Source organism: Salvelinus namaycush, chromosome 34 (assembly GCF_016432855.1).
Source record: "Salvelinus namaycush isolate Seneca chromosome 34, SaNama_1.0, whole genome shotgun sequence".
In the NCBI taxonomy this organism is placed as follows: domain Eukaryota; kingdom Metazoa; phylum Chordata; class Actinopteri; order Salmoniformes; family Salmonidae; genus Salvelinus; species Salvelinus namaycush.
In genome coordinates, this window is record NC_052340.1 from 6,221,504 (window position 1) to 6,237,718 (window position 16,215).

Sequence of the window (16,215 nt, forward strand, 5' to 3'; positions counted from 1 at the left end):
TTGCTCATTGTGTGTTTACTTATTTGTCCATTTGAATTATGTTAATTGTGCAGTTATGGTTTCGAAAATGAAAGATGATATTGCTCCCTTTCTATTTGATTTTAGAATGTTCTATTTGATTTTAGAATTATTTTGGTATTAGGACAGATGGCCTAGAAAGGTTGTTTGAATAGGAATGGGTTGGGGACGTCACCAACCTGCATGAGCCCGCCCTCTACTTGACGCTACCCGGCATTTTCCGGGCGCTGGTTGGGTTATAAATTGCGGGCTGAGAGGCACAGCAACTCACCGGAGTCATTTCGCTACAATACAAGCTCATTACTAACTCCAACAGCTACACTAACAGATTCTATAGTCAAACAAACGTTGACTATCATTTTCTCTCTCCATATAATTATTTTGTTTAGGTTTTAAGGTACGCACAATGGCAGAAAAGATAAACATGGAGTGGAAGGCATCCAACGGAGAGGCGCATCAAGATGAGCTGGTAGCCAACGGATTCGGCCACAAGAAGTGTTCCAAAGAGACAACAACGGAGAAAATCAAGAGGTTAGTCATGGCCAACTTTCTGGTGATTCTCACCGTGGCCGGGGTGATCATCGGGGTGTTCATCGGACTTGGCGTGCGCCACATGGAGCTGAGCAGGACACAGATCCTCTACGTGGGTTTCCCTGGCGAACTGCTCATCAGGCTGCTGAAAATGATCATAATCCCCCTGGTCGTGTGCAGCCTGGTGTCCGGGGCGGCCAGCATCGACCCCAAAGCCCTGGGTAAGCTAGGCGGCTGGGCCATGCTCTTCTTTTTGGTCACCACCTTAATTGCGTCAGCAATCGGGGTGATCATGGCGTTCATCATCTCCCCCGGATCAAACACCGGCTCCAAGCCGAGTTTGTTGGATGACGGCAAGCTGCCCCCGACCAAAGAAGTGGTGGACTCATTCTTGGACCTGATCAGGTGAGATTCAAATGTTTGGCAGTGGCAGGGTGGTGATTTAGGCTAAGCAAAAGGGACAGCGAGGCTGATGTGACAGCCATTTGGGGGTCGTCCTTATTTGTCACAATGACTAAATGATCACACGTGGCAGACCCCTCAGCCAGCAGCAAGCTAATGAGCCCACTGTTTGAATTTGAGTGAGGTTCTTTTGGATGTTGCTTTATTCCCCCAAATTAGGCATACATTTCCGCATATGAATTAGAAAACCGAGCAAAGCAGTCTGACTACAAGTTTGTCTTAAAATTGTTAGTGTTCTCGTGCTGGGTCAGTACAAATAAGGTCTCTTGACATTTGAAAGAGGGGACTGTCAGTCCTTCTTTCTGGGACTGTTTGCGACATGCGCGCCATCCAGGTTCATTAAAACCACAGTTTCCCCAACCGGCTGGGGTTCCGTTTGTCGTGCGCCCAGAAAATAAAGTCATACGCCTCTGTCAAAACCCACACACAGTGCCACCTCGTGCTGTAACGTAGGGCAGTAGTTGCATCAGCTCAAGATGCAGCAGGTTAATCCGCCATGTGTGTTCAGTGTCTAACGACTGATGGCGTGTCTTGACCAGTCAGTCAAGTCTGTCAAGTCCCCTATTGTCATTCCAACCCTCTATCGTCAGAAAATTACAACTTGTTTAGCCTACATGCGCGATATTATGTAACACGTGCATGTGCTTAGTTTAGCTTCATGTTTTCACCAACACACGTGTAGGAAACATTGTCGTGCGTCGTAGTAGGCGTGGGCGGTACTTCTGAGTAGGTTTTGGGCTGTCCCCTTTCTTTCCGGGACAACCACTTGTATTTCCAAACATGGACATTACAATTCGTTCCAGCCATGTGTTTTTGGGCACAGATGAGGATAGATCTCTTGGACATTCCGTTCTTTCTTGGTTTACCACACGTTGTCATGCTTCTTTTTTTAATTTTTTTAAGAGGTCTCTGAGACAGCATCATCCAACGAAATTATGTGCGCCAAGAAAAAAACCTATGCTCAGAATACGTTTTTCCATTCCTGGGGGTGACACACTAAGAAATACTGTTCTACATTATCTGTCTTGCCAGTCAATGAACCGTAATGGAAGTTCAAACAGAATCAGTGGGCAAAATGATTAGCATTATTATGGTTGTGTAGTCTAGTTTTATTACAATGTACACTTCTACTGCTTTGGTGCCCTAAAAGGCTCTGGAGCACAATGCAATGAGCAGTCCTTTTGCCTGGCCGGGAGAAAATAATATCTTCTGGAGAAAACAGCCATGAGTGGAGGATTGTGTGTCTTCCCACTCATATTTTGTGCCTCACATACTGTACATTATTACTGTACACTGATCATCCTCCTACACACACTCTCAATGAAACCTCACCACATCGTTTGATTTAGAAAGGAAGTGGTGAACAGTTGGTCACCAAAGCCTCACGTTGGCACATACTCAAAATATACTAGGAATGTGGCAAAGTCCGTGGCATTCTGCATTGAGCCCTTACTACGACAGAACTGATATCCTAATAACAAACTATTTACTGGACCTTGGTTGTTTTAACCCATCTTAATACGCTGATGTTCCAAAGCATTAGGTTGCGTTTACATAGTTACCCCTGACGGGTGACTGTTGACAGGAAATACTCAACTGTCAACGCAATTCGTGCACCTGTCACAAATGCCAGCGCCACAGACGCATCATAGGTGAGGCGGGGGGAGTCATGCTGCCACAAGAAGCTAACAAACCATGTGACCACACCCCCCCCCCCCCCCCCCCCCTCTGTCCTAGATCAGGTCATTAAGCTAGATTAGTTAGGCGTTTTAAAACCTAAACATCTTGCCAATCATTTAGCCGATCACATGTTATGCAACAATGGGATAATAAAGAATGGCCTATTCTCCCGAGCTTGAACTGAATTTAAAGGACCCTGTGTTTTCAGTAGGATTAGAAACGTGACTAGACCACGCTCAATCTACAGAAAAGCTCTCTTGGCTTTTCACCATTTAAAAAGAGCCACTCTCAGGCTATTTGCATCCATTTGGAGGCCCATTCTTCACGCAACCTTAATTAGGCCTATGTCTGTTGCTTTGGGTTCATAAAGAGAAGCATGTGTAGTGTCTCTAAATTAAAACCATGCAGCCAGACACCTTGATGTAGCCTAGTATGGGTTGATGCCAGTTTCCACAAGCAATTTCTTGTAAAACAATTCGCTTGCAAAGCAGATTTACTATTTTGCCCTGGCAGATGGAAGCAGCCAAAAACACAGCCTCATACTCAACCTTTAAATCGTTTATAAATGACACGCTCTTTTTTTCCCTTTTTATTTTCAGTCAGTTGCTCTGTTCCTCCTGGTCCAGCATTGTGTGTGACCTCTAAACCTCAACATTCATTGTGATCAGCCTCCATCTAGTCCAGATCCCTAGGTCCGAGTCCAGGAAAACAAAAGCCAGATTAAAGCCAGATTACACGGGTGGGGGTATTGGGGCAATGAATATTGTTAATTTATAATCCTTCTATAAATTGGATTGTAATTCCTTCACCTATAGTTGTCATTATGACATAACTCGCTCTTGCATAATATGTGACCACTCTCTGTCGGGTTCCCGTTTTGGCAACAAGCAGAGCCGGGCCGAGGAGCGGTTCACTACAGGGGAAACGAGGAGCCCTTTAAAGCATGCACGCTCGCACACACTGTCTTTCACTCCCTCCTCTCGCACTCCTCCGTTCTCTCGCGTACATACTAACACAATATCACAAAAAGTTGTGGCCGGTTCTCATAGTTACAAATGACCTCAATAACTTACCGGCTTAAACCGGTCCTGAGGTTAGAGGAGCAAGGCATCGAATTTCCCGACCGGGTAAGATAACGCCTCACTCACCTTCACTTCCTGTTGTACTTTGCTTACCTTATCTTATCTCCACAGGAGGTTGGGGGCACCTTAATCTGGTAGGACGGGCTTGTGGTAATAGCTAGAGCAATATTAGTGCAATGGTGTCAAATACATCACACATGGTTTCCATGTGTTTTGATGCCATTCCATTTGCTCCGTTCCAGCCGTTATTATGAGCCGTCCTCCCCTCAGCAGCCTCCGCTGCTTATCTCCATCTGGCTTTCATCCGTTTGCTTTCCCACTTGTCAGTTCAATGCTTCGTTCACAGGTGCCCCTATGCAGGCGGTGTTGTACTTATTAGTCTAACCCTGAGGCTAAACACCGAGACAAACATACAGGACGACGGACCGTAGCGGTTCATGTGTAGACGGCATTAAGAGCCAGAGAGAAGGGCAGTAGTACTATTCATTGGGATTTGAATGGGGATCATTTTATAACGCTTCCGAACAAAGAAAGGTGGAGGTAAGGTATCGGGCGTGTTGCATCAGCCATCCTCACTGGCCTGCGCCCCCCCCCCCCTCCTACCTGTGACATGCGTTCTCTCTCTGTCTCTGTGGCATTTAGCTCACCTCCCTGAGCAGTATTTCAGGAGTGACTGAGAGGGTGTCTACCATCTGCGTCAGTTAGCCACGCACAGCCAGGAGGGACCCATGGGTTCTTATAGGTCTAGAGAGGGCCAGGATGGGGTGTGTTTTCACACTGGTATGCAAATAAGGTGCCGCCGTAATGGTTGCCACGTTACACACGCAGTCGCAGATCCGGTTTGACGAGGTAGAGGCGGTCTCGGGTGGCCATAAAAGCGACATGTCAACAGCACTGAATTGCTGAGGTCTACGCCACCCAGCAGGGTGTAAACACGACACACCCATCACCGTGCTCCACGTGTACCGAGAAGATCAGGCACGCTGTGTCGTTGTGACCCTTTGCTCATTACTCGAACCCTGCGGGAATGTAAATCTAAACACCGATATGCAAATACAGTATCAACTTGCTGTTACGCAAGTGTGTACACAGCATTGATGGCAAAATGTCAACTGCAGAACTTTTGCAGGAATATGACATGAAGACGGATGGCGTCTGCGCTCATCGCATTCCAAAAGTGGACCCCGACAGAGCTGGGTTAATGTTTTAAATGAGTGCTGTTGCACATTCACAGTAGTTTAGTGTTCATGGACAGAGTCTCGCTTTGAGAGGAGGGAGCGCGTCAATTAGGGATCTCTGTAGGACTGGGGTAGGGAAGGAACAAGGCAGGGACTTACTAAATAAGAATGCAGAGAATGTCAGGACTGGAGATGCACAATGTCTGAAACGAGAGAAGCCTTCCTTGGGTCTTTGGCATAGATACGGCTGCCACACTGAATGCTTTTTGTGTTTTGTTTTTAGGGTGTGTCTGTACGCGTCAGGGTGAGTGTATTAGGCCTACACCTGCAGCCCTGTTTGTTCTCTTTTTCCCGTCTGTCTATTCCAACCATCACCCAATGTTCTTCCGTCTAGCCGTGGCTATGTTAATTTAGCTCTAATGGCTGTGGTGGCATTGGGTTGTCATGACACGGCATAACGGGAAGTATAAATAGGGAAATGGAGGGGGTAGGTGGAGTCAGCCGGTCACTAAATCTAAACAGAGATGTGAGTTTTGGGCGGGCAGACGGTTGTGCTGCTCGGGGCGTCGAGGGGAAATCTGACAGCCACGTTAACATCTTTGCTTCCTGTTACCGCGGAACATTCACTCCCATCCAGAGCGACAGAGGGTTCTAGAGAGTGCATTTCCTTTCCCTGTTTGACCAAGTCCTGCAACAACGCATGGAAATTGAGTTTTTTTTTTTTTAATTGACAGGGTTTGTTACTGATACAGGTCACCTTCCTAGAAATGTGGTTACAGGGCAACTTCTATCTCGAGTTATTCTATCCTCGGTCACATGGTGCGACTGTTTAATCCCACAATGCATTGTTTCCTGTGTCCAGGTCAGAAAGAGATACAGGATAAAAACATGAAAGAAGTTAATCCCTCATTACTCTAAATCCATATGGAGGTTGACTAAAAGGGAAGGGTGGGGGTGGCTTAGTGCTCTGAGGAGAGTTGCCCACTATGTTCACCAATATGTGGCTTTGAGGGGTGGTACAGCAACTCCACTGAGGTGTGTACTGTATTGTAGAGCAGTAATCTGCCCACCCCTCTTGGCAGGTCTTGGTTTGGACCTGTAATCCCAGCAGCAACAGTTTTGGGGGCAGTTGGAGGATTAAAACACTGAAATGCTCCCTGCTATTTCCACATGACAACACTCGTGGTTGGCTCCCTCGTGAGATGTTGGTGCCCAAGGTTATAGGCATCGAGTTGGCATAAAGGAATCCTGGAAAGATCGCTTAGAAGTTAGAACAAGGAGGTCAGTTAGTGGTTGTATCCCGTGGGCTGTTAACTTTTAGTCACAGACCTAGGATCAGTTTACCTTTCCCAAATTCCATTTTTGGAATGATAAATGTATTTATATGCACACACACACACACCCATTGATTATTGAAGAATTTAATTTATAAATTCCTCATGCGTTTAGTTGGACACCATCAGAACTCAAAATATATAAGCTTATTTTACAACAAATGTAAACAAACACTGAATAGCATCAAAGCATGGTTAAAACGGGTCAGTTCTTGCATCCATAGCTCTGTATGCATTTGAGTGGATACATTTCTTCAGCCCCATCCCATAGCTTTTTAATTAAACAGAGGTGCGAAGAAAGCTTAGTTATGGTTTCAAGTAAGGATTCAAGCTGTAACCATTTAAGGGGGAAAACTCAACTGACTGTAGGTGAATGTCCCATGGTAACTTCTACCTCTTGTAGCACACTAAAGGGCACAGGGCTGCATGTATACTGTTACTCACCAGAAAACAAAGTACATTTTAGCCCTGGCTGTCACACACCTGCACTAGCACCTGTGTCCCTCGTCGCTGAAATGACTGAATACTTCACTTCCTGTAATCCCCGACATTTTGGTTTCTAGCTGTGGTTTCTGATCATCATTAGGGTCACTGTTCCCGTGTAGTGTACTGAATGTGTCTTTTGTTCTGTCTTCCAGAAACATCTTCCCCTCCAACTTGGTGTCTGCTGCCTTTCAGTCTGTGAGTATCCTCTTGTACCACACGTATAATAGAACGAGCGAGGCTGAGCGAAACCGAGACTTAAAGGAATAATCCACTCAAACTATCTTTTGGTATTCCCCCCCCCCCCCATTAGTCCACTGTTGATACAGTCCCAACATGTTTTGCATGTCCGCAATCAAGTTTTCAAGATCTAGAACTTTCAAAAAGCAAATTGTAATTTACCACTAAACGCATCATCATGATGACGTGGCAAGTTACAATTTGCTTTTTGAAAGTCCTATATCTTGACAACTTGATGGCGGACATGCGAAACATGTCGGGACTGCATTAACAGTGGACTAATTAAACAAATATGGATGTGTGTGGATTATTCCTTTTTTAAGGCTTTTTTGGAATCCACATAATTAGTTAAACAGAACATGTCTTTCATCAGTGTACTAATGAAATATTTTCCTCTGTCTGCAGTACGCTACCAGCTACAAGTTTGTGACCAAGAATGGCACTAATGGCTTGCCCAACATCACAGTTGAGAAGGCGAGTAGACTTAAATGCCAAAATGAGTTGGAAATCTATATAGGATGTCACATTTGACGTTCTAATACCTATGGCTGTTGACAGTTTGAACGCGTCTAAAATGCATCGCTCACGCTGACCTGAGATATTGCGTGTATCTAGGTTCCCGTTGGCACGGACCAGGACGGTATGAACATCCTAGGACTGGTGGTGTTTGCCATAGTGTTTGGTGTAGCCCTGAGGAAGCTGGGAGAGGAGGGAGAGATCCTCATCAAGTTCTTCAACTCCTTCAACGAGGCCACCATGGTGCTGGTGTCCTGGATCATGTGGTAAGGGAGTCCTTTCCCCAACAGCACTGTCGGGAATAGATGTGGGAGAGGATACATGCGTGATATGGGTTTTGCCACCCCGCGTTTGTTATCTTTCACATGTCAACTCGTAATTGTTAGAATAATATGGTATTTCAATTGTGTTTTTCAAAGGCCCAACGTCACTGTTGTATTGGTACTAGCATCACATGTGGTAATATTGATGCATATTTTTTTTAAATGATAATTTTCGTACTGTTATTGTATTTGCGTCTTTACAAATTCACAATGGTAACCCTCCTCTCCCTCTCTCCAGGTATGCCCCCCTTGGAATCATGTTCTTGGTAGCAGGGAAGATCGTGGAGATGGAGGATGTGGGCACGCTGTTTGCCAGCCTGGGCAAGTACATCGCCTGCTGTATCGTTGGCCACGCCGTCCACGGCCTGCTGGTCCTGCCGGGCATCTACTTTATCATCACCCGCAAGAACCCCTACACCTTCCTGTGGGGCATCTTCACCGCTCTGGCCACAAGCTTTGGGACCAGCTCCAGGTACGGTTGTAGTCACTAGATGACAGTACTAGAGAGGATGGTAAGCCTTAATTACTCTTATATCAGTGTTGCTCTTATACCGTGCAAAAAACGCTCAACTCCATTACTCTGCAGTTCAAATATAATTATTCCAATGCTATGTAACTATGTTACCAGTTAATTTACAGCTAGCCCCTCACACACTCCCTCTCTCTCTCTCAGCTCTGCCACCTTGCCCCTGATGATGAAGTGCGTGGAGGAGAACAACGGCGTGTCCAAGCACATCAGTCGTTTCATCCTGCCCATCGGGGCCACCGTGAACATGGACGGTGCAGCGCTCTTCCAGTGTGTGGCGGCCGTCTTCATCGCTCAGCTCAACAACATCCCGCTCAACTTCATCCAAGTCTTCACCATCCTGTGAGTCCCGCTCTCTCTAGTCAGTTTGATTCGATTCAATCCAGTCCGATTCAGAGGAGAAGTTGTGTCGAGTAAAGCGGAGCAAATTCAAATGTAGTAGCTACAGTATACACACACACACACACGTACAAAACAGACTTGTATAAAGCTTGGGTCAAACTTGCTAGGCGAGGTTTTAGGAAACGCTGTGCTCTTGAGTGACTAATTCTCCCCGTGTCCCACCCCCCCTCTGTCAGAGTGACAGCCACGGCGTCCAGTGTGGGAGCAGCAGGGATCCCCGCTGGGGGCGTGCTGACGCTGGCCATCATCCTGGAGGCAGTGGGACTGCCCACCAACGACATCTCCCTCATCCTCGCCGTCGACTGGCTCGTGTGAGTACCTCATGTTGCAGTTCTATTGGAACGGCTCCTCCATCATCAAGGCCTCTATAATGCTGTCATATACATGTCATAACAGCCATGACCGTTTGTGTCTGCTTCACACACTTAACACAGCATTGACATGACGTAGTTATGGATATGGTGGAAAACCTGGGTTTGACTGGTTTAACCGAGAATGGACAATTTCTCTTGTTTCCAGTGACCGTACCTGCACCGTTCTGAACGTGGAGGGCGACGCCTTCGGAGCCGGGCTGCTGCAGTGGTATGTGGACCGCTCTGCCAAGCCCGAGGAGGAGCTAAACGAGGTAAAGATGGAGGATGGCACGCCCGCCGTGCCGGAGCACTCGCCCCTCATCGGGGAGAAGGAGAGCAGGGGTGCGGTCGACGAGAAGGCGGCGGCTCGCGGCTCTGCGAAAGAGTCCGTCATGTAGATGGTTCACTACCGTGTCATCGATGACCCTCCGTTTGACCCCTCAATCTAGCCTCTCCATACGTGACCCCCCCCCCCATGCAGAAAGGAGGGGAGAGGACCTTTTTTGACTTCCATTCATAGACAATTCTTCTGCTTGTGTCTTCTCTCTTTCTAAGAGAGACTAAGAGAACCAGGTGGGGGGGGGGGGGGAGGAGAGTGTGAACAGAGGCTGTTCAGATTTTAACGTGAAAGTTTTTTATTTTTAAGGACTCTAGTTTGGAATCCTTTGCCTCCCATTTTTTTTATTTCTGCTTTGGTTCAGAAGAGCTGGCCTTGACTTCCTCTCTTTTTAAATATTTTTTGTCAAAATTTATAACAGCAGGCAAACTTGAAAAGGTAAATATCTCCCTGTATTCTATATCAATTCCCATGTACAGTATGGTTTTTCTGTGTATGAAGTAGCCTACACTAATTATCTCACTGCACTCTGTGAGAGTAGATGATGAAGATTCCTATGTCGTTACATAAGATGCACCAAATGAAGTTAAATCCTCAGTGATGTTCCACTGCTGGAAAAAGGACCTTTCTCACACGAGCTCGCTGTAAAATCACACACACCAATGTGGCTCTGGTCAATGCTTCCAATCTGTTACTGTGTCATTTCAGTTAGTCACTCCGGGGCTCGCGTCTATGCCAAGCACAAGAGGGCCCCCATGTTCTTACAATCTCTCGTTTTTGCACAGTCCAAACTTTTTTACAATGTTACAAGAATGTGTGAGGTGTTGCCGTAGAGGGCCCACTCTAGTAATTGAATAGGATATGTCATAATCTCTCTCAGTTCCATAATGGGACACAATGGCAGCCATCTTGGTCAGGGAGAAATCCAAAACCAGTCTAATTGGAATTAATGACAGTAGAGGCATAGGTGATGTATTTCCTGCTTTTACTCAGGCAGGGGGGAGAAGTAAAGCATGTGATGTATCAGAAATTGTGCTATAGAAATGCTGTCACCCTGAATTATTAACATATTATACAGTTTCTGTATACATAGCCTCTAAAATATATGTAAACAGACCATAAATGTCTCAGATTTTGTTTTCTTGGAAAGCTGTAAGTGCTATTATATGATACAATATCAGAACCCGTTGCATTTACGGTCTTATCATCAACTGATTTGAGCCAGTGTATGGCTGTGGATTGACTGCATTGTTTAAATGGAATATTGGCATATTCGCAGTTAATTTGAAACATTTCTAGAATCATTCCTCAAACTGTCTGGCTAACTAGATAGCTAATAGACACATACAGTGCAGAGCAATCATTTTTGTTTTACACTGTCTTACCACAGCGCTGGCAAACCATAGTTGACCAACTCCCTGACCAACATGGCTGAATTTTGGACCTTGATAAGAAGGTTCACGTCCGTTCTAGTTGCTAATTCTATGGGTGTTGCACTCCGTGTGCCCTCACTAGGCTAGGGGTCGCAGTAACAGGATGTTGCATGTCCTATGTTTTTTGGGGCTTAGGACTTTCGGGAGAAGCGCGGGAAGATGAGTGGGGTAAGTCTGAGGCAAATTAATTTATAGAGGGAAGAAATTATGAAATTCAAATAGTCTCTATGACAAAGGTGTATTTTTAAAGCAATTGTTATTGGCTGTAAGCCATTTTATCAATTTGTGTTTTATTTCATTGCTTTTAATGGTCTCCAAAGCAGACGAGGCCAGTGGCTGAGTAGGAACGTACTCTGACATGATCCTCTTTTTGTGTCAGTTCTACTGTTTTTAAATTGTCTCCAAACCGGCTTCCCTTCGTCAAGTGAAGCATGTCCCTTACCGAAACCATTAGCACAGCTTTTAAAAATGTTTTATTTGCAGACTTATTTAAATTATTTTAAAGTGTATTTTTGCTAGTTATTTGATGTTTTAATCATTTGTTGATAATAGCTTTTTATACTCGAAAGATTTTTTTTCTTCTTTTGTCCAACGGTTATTTGTTTGTGTGCGTATGTACCTACTGCTTCTGTTCAGGTCTTTCTCTGTTGCGGTTAGTTCAGACAATGTGTCCTGTGGTTCGCTCATTTGTGATACCCATCCGTCCAGCGTTGATCGGGTCAGTCCATACCGCTGAGAGGAAATCCATACTGTGTCTGTCACTGCCTGTGTTTTGGTAAAAAGCTGAGGGATGGACCTGGAGAAATTCGAAGCAATAGTATGCAAGGACTGACCATCCATGATATCAAAATGATAGTTTTAACTATGTTTTGAGGCTGTACAGTGTTTGACTACAAATACTTAGTTTGGAGTATAAAAAGCTTTTATTTTGGGTTCAGATTGGGGTTGAACTAAACTCATGAGCATTTCTAAATTATATTCTTCAAGAATCAATGGATACACTGTATCATTAATTTATATGTCCGAAAATGTATTTAGCGACTAAGGATTCTAGCTTGAACAATTCCTCGCCTTTTCTCTGAAGATTTGGTTTCCTAACCTCACCGCGTGTATTGAAATGATACACCCCCTATCGTAGGGCTTGAATCAGTTCTCGGATTATCCAGTTTTAGCCGACATTATCCAAGGCTGACAATGAAGACTTGCCCTAAAAGAATGCAACGAGCCGCCTGAAAACGTGTGGCGAGACCGCATTTGCGCCAGTACGATTAACACTTTCAAAGTAGCAGCATCTACTTGGCCAGTTACTTGAGTTCCAGTTCAACATTTACCTGCTCTGTCGCAGGCTACCATTGGAAAACCATTTTCCTGAGCGAAAAAGAAGCGACTATCAATCTACTCTCTGAGTTTATTTATTTCAGGGAAAGTGATTTACAAAGGTAAACCTTCAATAGTGGACATACTAGCATTATGCTGGCTACCGGTGGATAGTCTGCAAAAATACAGTTTACTGTATCAGCCAGGTTGATATCGCGTTTGGAACAGTTGTCTTAAAGGGGCAGCATCCTATTTTGAGATGTACATTTTTTTTCTTCGCAAAACCACTTTTGAACCTTTGATGCCACCTTTGGTTCTGCAGCCTTTTCTCCCTGCTGTCTGTCTTTTATGTTTTATGCAATGCTGTAAAGAAATGCTTATCATTCCACAAGGTCTTCGGAGTGACGTCACCACGTTGTGTGTGTGTGAGTCAGCGTGTGTACAGATATATATGTGTGGTCAGACACCATGGTTACTTGACGACATATTTATCAAAGCTGTAGAGAACCACGGTGTTACTCTGGGTGGGCTCTGAATGTAATCCGTTAGTTCTAAAAAATAAAATACTTTTTATTAGTATTCACTTGTTGACATCTTGTTTCACGTTTCTAATTATTATATAATACTATAATGTATGTCATTTAGCAGGCACTTTTATCCAATGTGACTTAGACATACGTGCATACATTTTACGTATGGGTGGCCCCGGGAATCAAACCCGTTACCATGATGTTGGAAACGCCATGCTCTACCTACAGAAGACCACAATTAATGGTAATGGATGTGTACATGCACTGTATATACATCAACTTTTGTGATGTGTAAGGAACACCTTCCTAATATTGAGTTGCAACCCTTTTCACCCTCAGAAAAGCCTCAATTCGTCACGGGGCATGGACTCTACAAGGTGTCGACAGCATTCCCCAGGGATGCTGGCCCATGTTGACTCCAATGCTTCACACAGTTGGCTGGATGTCCTTTGGGACACTTATCACACCCCGTGCAAAGGCTATTCACACTCAGAATGGCACACATACACAATCCATGTCTCAATTGTCTCTTGTCTCGAGGCTTAAAAATCCTTCTGTAACCTGTCTCCTCCGCTTCATCTTCACTGATTTGAAATTGATTTGAACAAGTTATATCAATAAGGGATCATAGCTTTCACCTGTATTCACCTAATCAGTCTATGGCATTTTGTACACTCAGTGTATATGACACATTGTGACTAGGCCCTCCAGACCAGACGTGTTTGTCAGGTAGTAGTTAATGGCGATGCCCATGAATGAACACCTTACACAGACTACCTGGTACTGTGTCCTGCCTCCATGAGGTGTTGACGTAGAGGCCTGTAAAGAATGTCCTTCTATTCATTCTAATGGAACTTCAGACTTTCCCAACACACACACAATGCAGTCACCAACATTATAATATTACATCGCCCACCTGGGTGGGGTACACAGTACACACACAAGTTGGGAAACTGCCCAATTTATTGATCCCACACTAACCGGCGCTGAGCGGTTTCATATAATCATGAGGTTCAGTGCTATATGGCCCCTTCTGTCAGTGGAAGAATGGCTGGCATTAGGTTTTACAACCGGGGACATTTAGGGTAAATCTTACTACAGTGACATTCCTGGGTCTCCTATTAGACCTGTTCTTCTGTTAGCAATGTGGTAACTTTACACCCCTCCCAATTGAATTCAGCCAACGGTTCAACTTTACATCCCGAGGGAAGGAAGGAAAATACGGAAGTATATTGAGTACACTGAAGTGTGTTATGGTGTTCTTGTATTTGGATTTAGCTTATCAATGTAGGATTCAGAAATGCAATTTAGTTGGATATATTTTGTCAGGGGGATTTTGCAGCTAGTGACTTTACCACGGCAATATTCACAAGTTACCCATTCAATGTCCAAGGCTCTTCTGCCACCTGCTGGTGAGACAGGGGAGTTGCATACTAAACCCTGCTATTTTTGTCAAAACCAAAGAAAGCTTTAGGCCCTCCTGGTAATTTTTTTTTTTTTAATGAATCCTGAAAAACTGGAATGTATACAAAGCTGTCTCATCAAATCCATAAACCTCAAATGACAAAACACAAATAACAGTGGCGTTATAAATCATTTTAAATTTTTTCAGTCCATGAAATAGTGACACATTGACAGCAAGATTCTGGTTAATGTGCTGGTGAGTTTTGAGCCTTTTTCCTCACTTGTAAAATGACAGGTCAAGCACAACAACACCTATTAGACATCAGTCTTTCACTCACAACTCAGATGACTTTTTACATTCCAGTCAAGGCAGGACACAAATGTGACAGCAACACTCAACAGATGACACACACACACACATTTAATTTAGAATATTGGATAAACTAGTGGATAGTTTCATTTTTGCTAATTCATTCCTGGGATTTGAATGCACCCGCATGGACTGATAGAGATTTATCCAAGGCCTCACGTGAATATCCGAGTCAGAGTTGAAGAGAAAGCTCCTCATTTTACCACTGGGAAATGGGATGGCCATAATCGGCATGCTGATGGAACATGCCAAGGCCTACCCGGTGGCATCAGTCGACAGTTCAAAAGGTCAAAAGTCATACATCTCATACACTGAACATGAAGTACACACATCTCAAATAAGAAAGTGCATCCGTGCAACACATCCGCACATGTACTCCATGAAATATATCTTTAGCTTTAGGACACAATTGACCAACACATTTATACTCATAACATCAATAAGAACACAGCTATCAACACTGAATTGTGTCAGATATTGCTTAACAGCAGCTGATGTTGTGGTGGATATGTCATTGGATATCTGGTAGCACTTTGATGAGCACCTGAAAATTACTAGGAAACTATGTGGTAATAATAGCTAACACTTCCTGGTACTACTTCAAAGAATTCAAAACAATTGATAACCACCTTGTACTTAATGGTACCCCCAAAAAGATAGATTTTTTTAAATATATAATTACTGTGTAATTACCATTTTACCATGTAATTTCTTACTAAATACCTGGTCATGTATGTACTGGAAAATGATGTGAAACAGAATACTGTTTTGAATGTATAAATACTTATAGAATAAGAATGGAGGTTCAGAGGTCCACAGAATAATGGACCTCTGAAAGGAGTCTTCAATTGACCTGTCATGTAGGTACAGTTGAAGTCGGAAGTTTACATACACTTAGGTTGGAGTCATTAAAACTTGTTTTTCAACCACTCCACAAATTTCTTGTTAACAAACGATAGTTTTGGCAAGTTGGTTAGGACATCTACATTGTGCATGACAAGTAATTTTTCCAACAATTGTTTACAGACAGATTATTTCACTTATAATTCACTGTAGCACAATTCCAGTGGGTCAGAAGTTTACATACACTAAGTTGACTGTGCCTTTAAACAGCTTGGAAAATTCCAGAAAATGATGTCATGGCTTTAGAAGCTTCTGATAGGCTAATTGACATCATTTGAGTCAATTGGAAGTGTGGATGTATTTCAAGGCCTACCTTCAAACTCAGTGCCTCTTTGCTTGATATCATGGGAAAATCAAAAGAAATCAGCCAAGACCTCAGAAAAAGAATTGTAGACCTCCACAAGTCTGGTTCATCCTTGGGAGCAATTTCCAAACGCCTGAAGGTACCTCGTTCATCTGTACAAACAATAGTACGCAAGTATAAACACCATGGGACCACGCAGCCATCATACCGCTCAGGAAGGAGAAGCGTTCTGCCTCCTAGAGATGAACGTACTTTGACCATCGTTATGTTTGGAGGAAAAAGGTGGAGTCTTGCAAACCGAAGAACACCAATCCAACCGTGAAGCACGGGGGTGGCAGCATCATGTTGTGGGGGTGCTTTGCTGCAGGAGGGACTGGTGCACTTCACAAAATAGATGGCATCATGAGGAGAGAAAATTAAGTGGATATATTGAAGCAACATCTCAAGACATGAGTCAGGAAGTTAAAGCTTGGTCGCAAATGGGTCTTC

General features: G+C 44.1%; 1 protein-coding gene across 1 annotated transcript; it reads left to right on the forward strand.

Annotated features, from left to right (window-relative positions):
- Positions 1-259: 259 nt before the first annotated feature.
- LOC120028717 (neutral amino acid transporter B(0)-like) lies at positions 260-12,806 on the forward strand. Its single transcript, XM_038973939.1, has 8 exons — positions 260-954; positions 6,924-6,966; positions 7,414-7,482; positions 7,624-7,790; positions 8,086-8,319; positions 8,521-8,715; positions 8,952-9,086; positions 9,295-12,806. The coding sequence occupies exons 1-8, from the start codon at positions 425-427 to the stop codon at positions 9,524-9,526; spliced, it is 1,605 nt and encodes a 534-aa protein (XP_038829867.1). The 5' UTR covers positions 260-424; the 3' UTR covers positions 9,527-12,806.
- Positions 12,807-16,215: the final 3,409 nt, after the last annotated feature.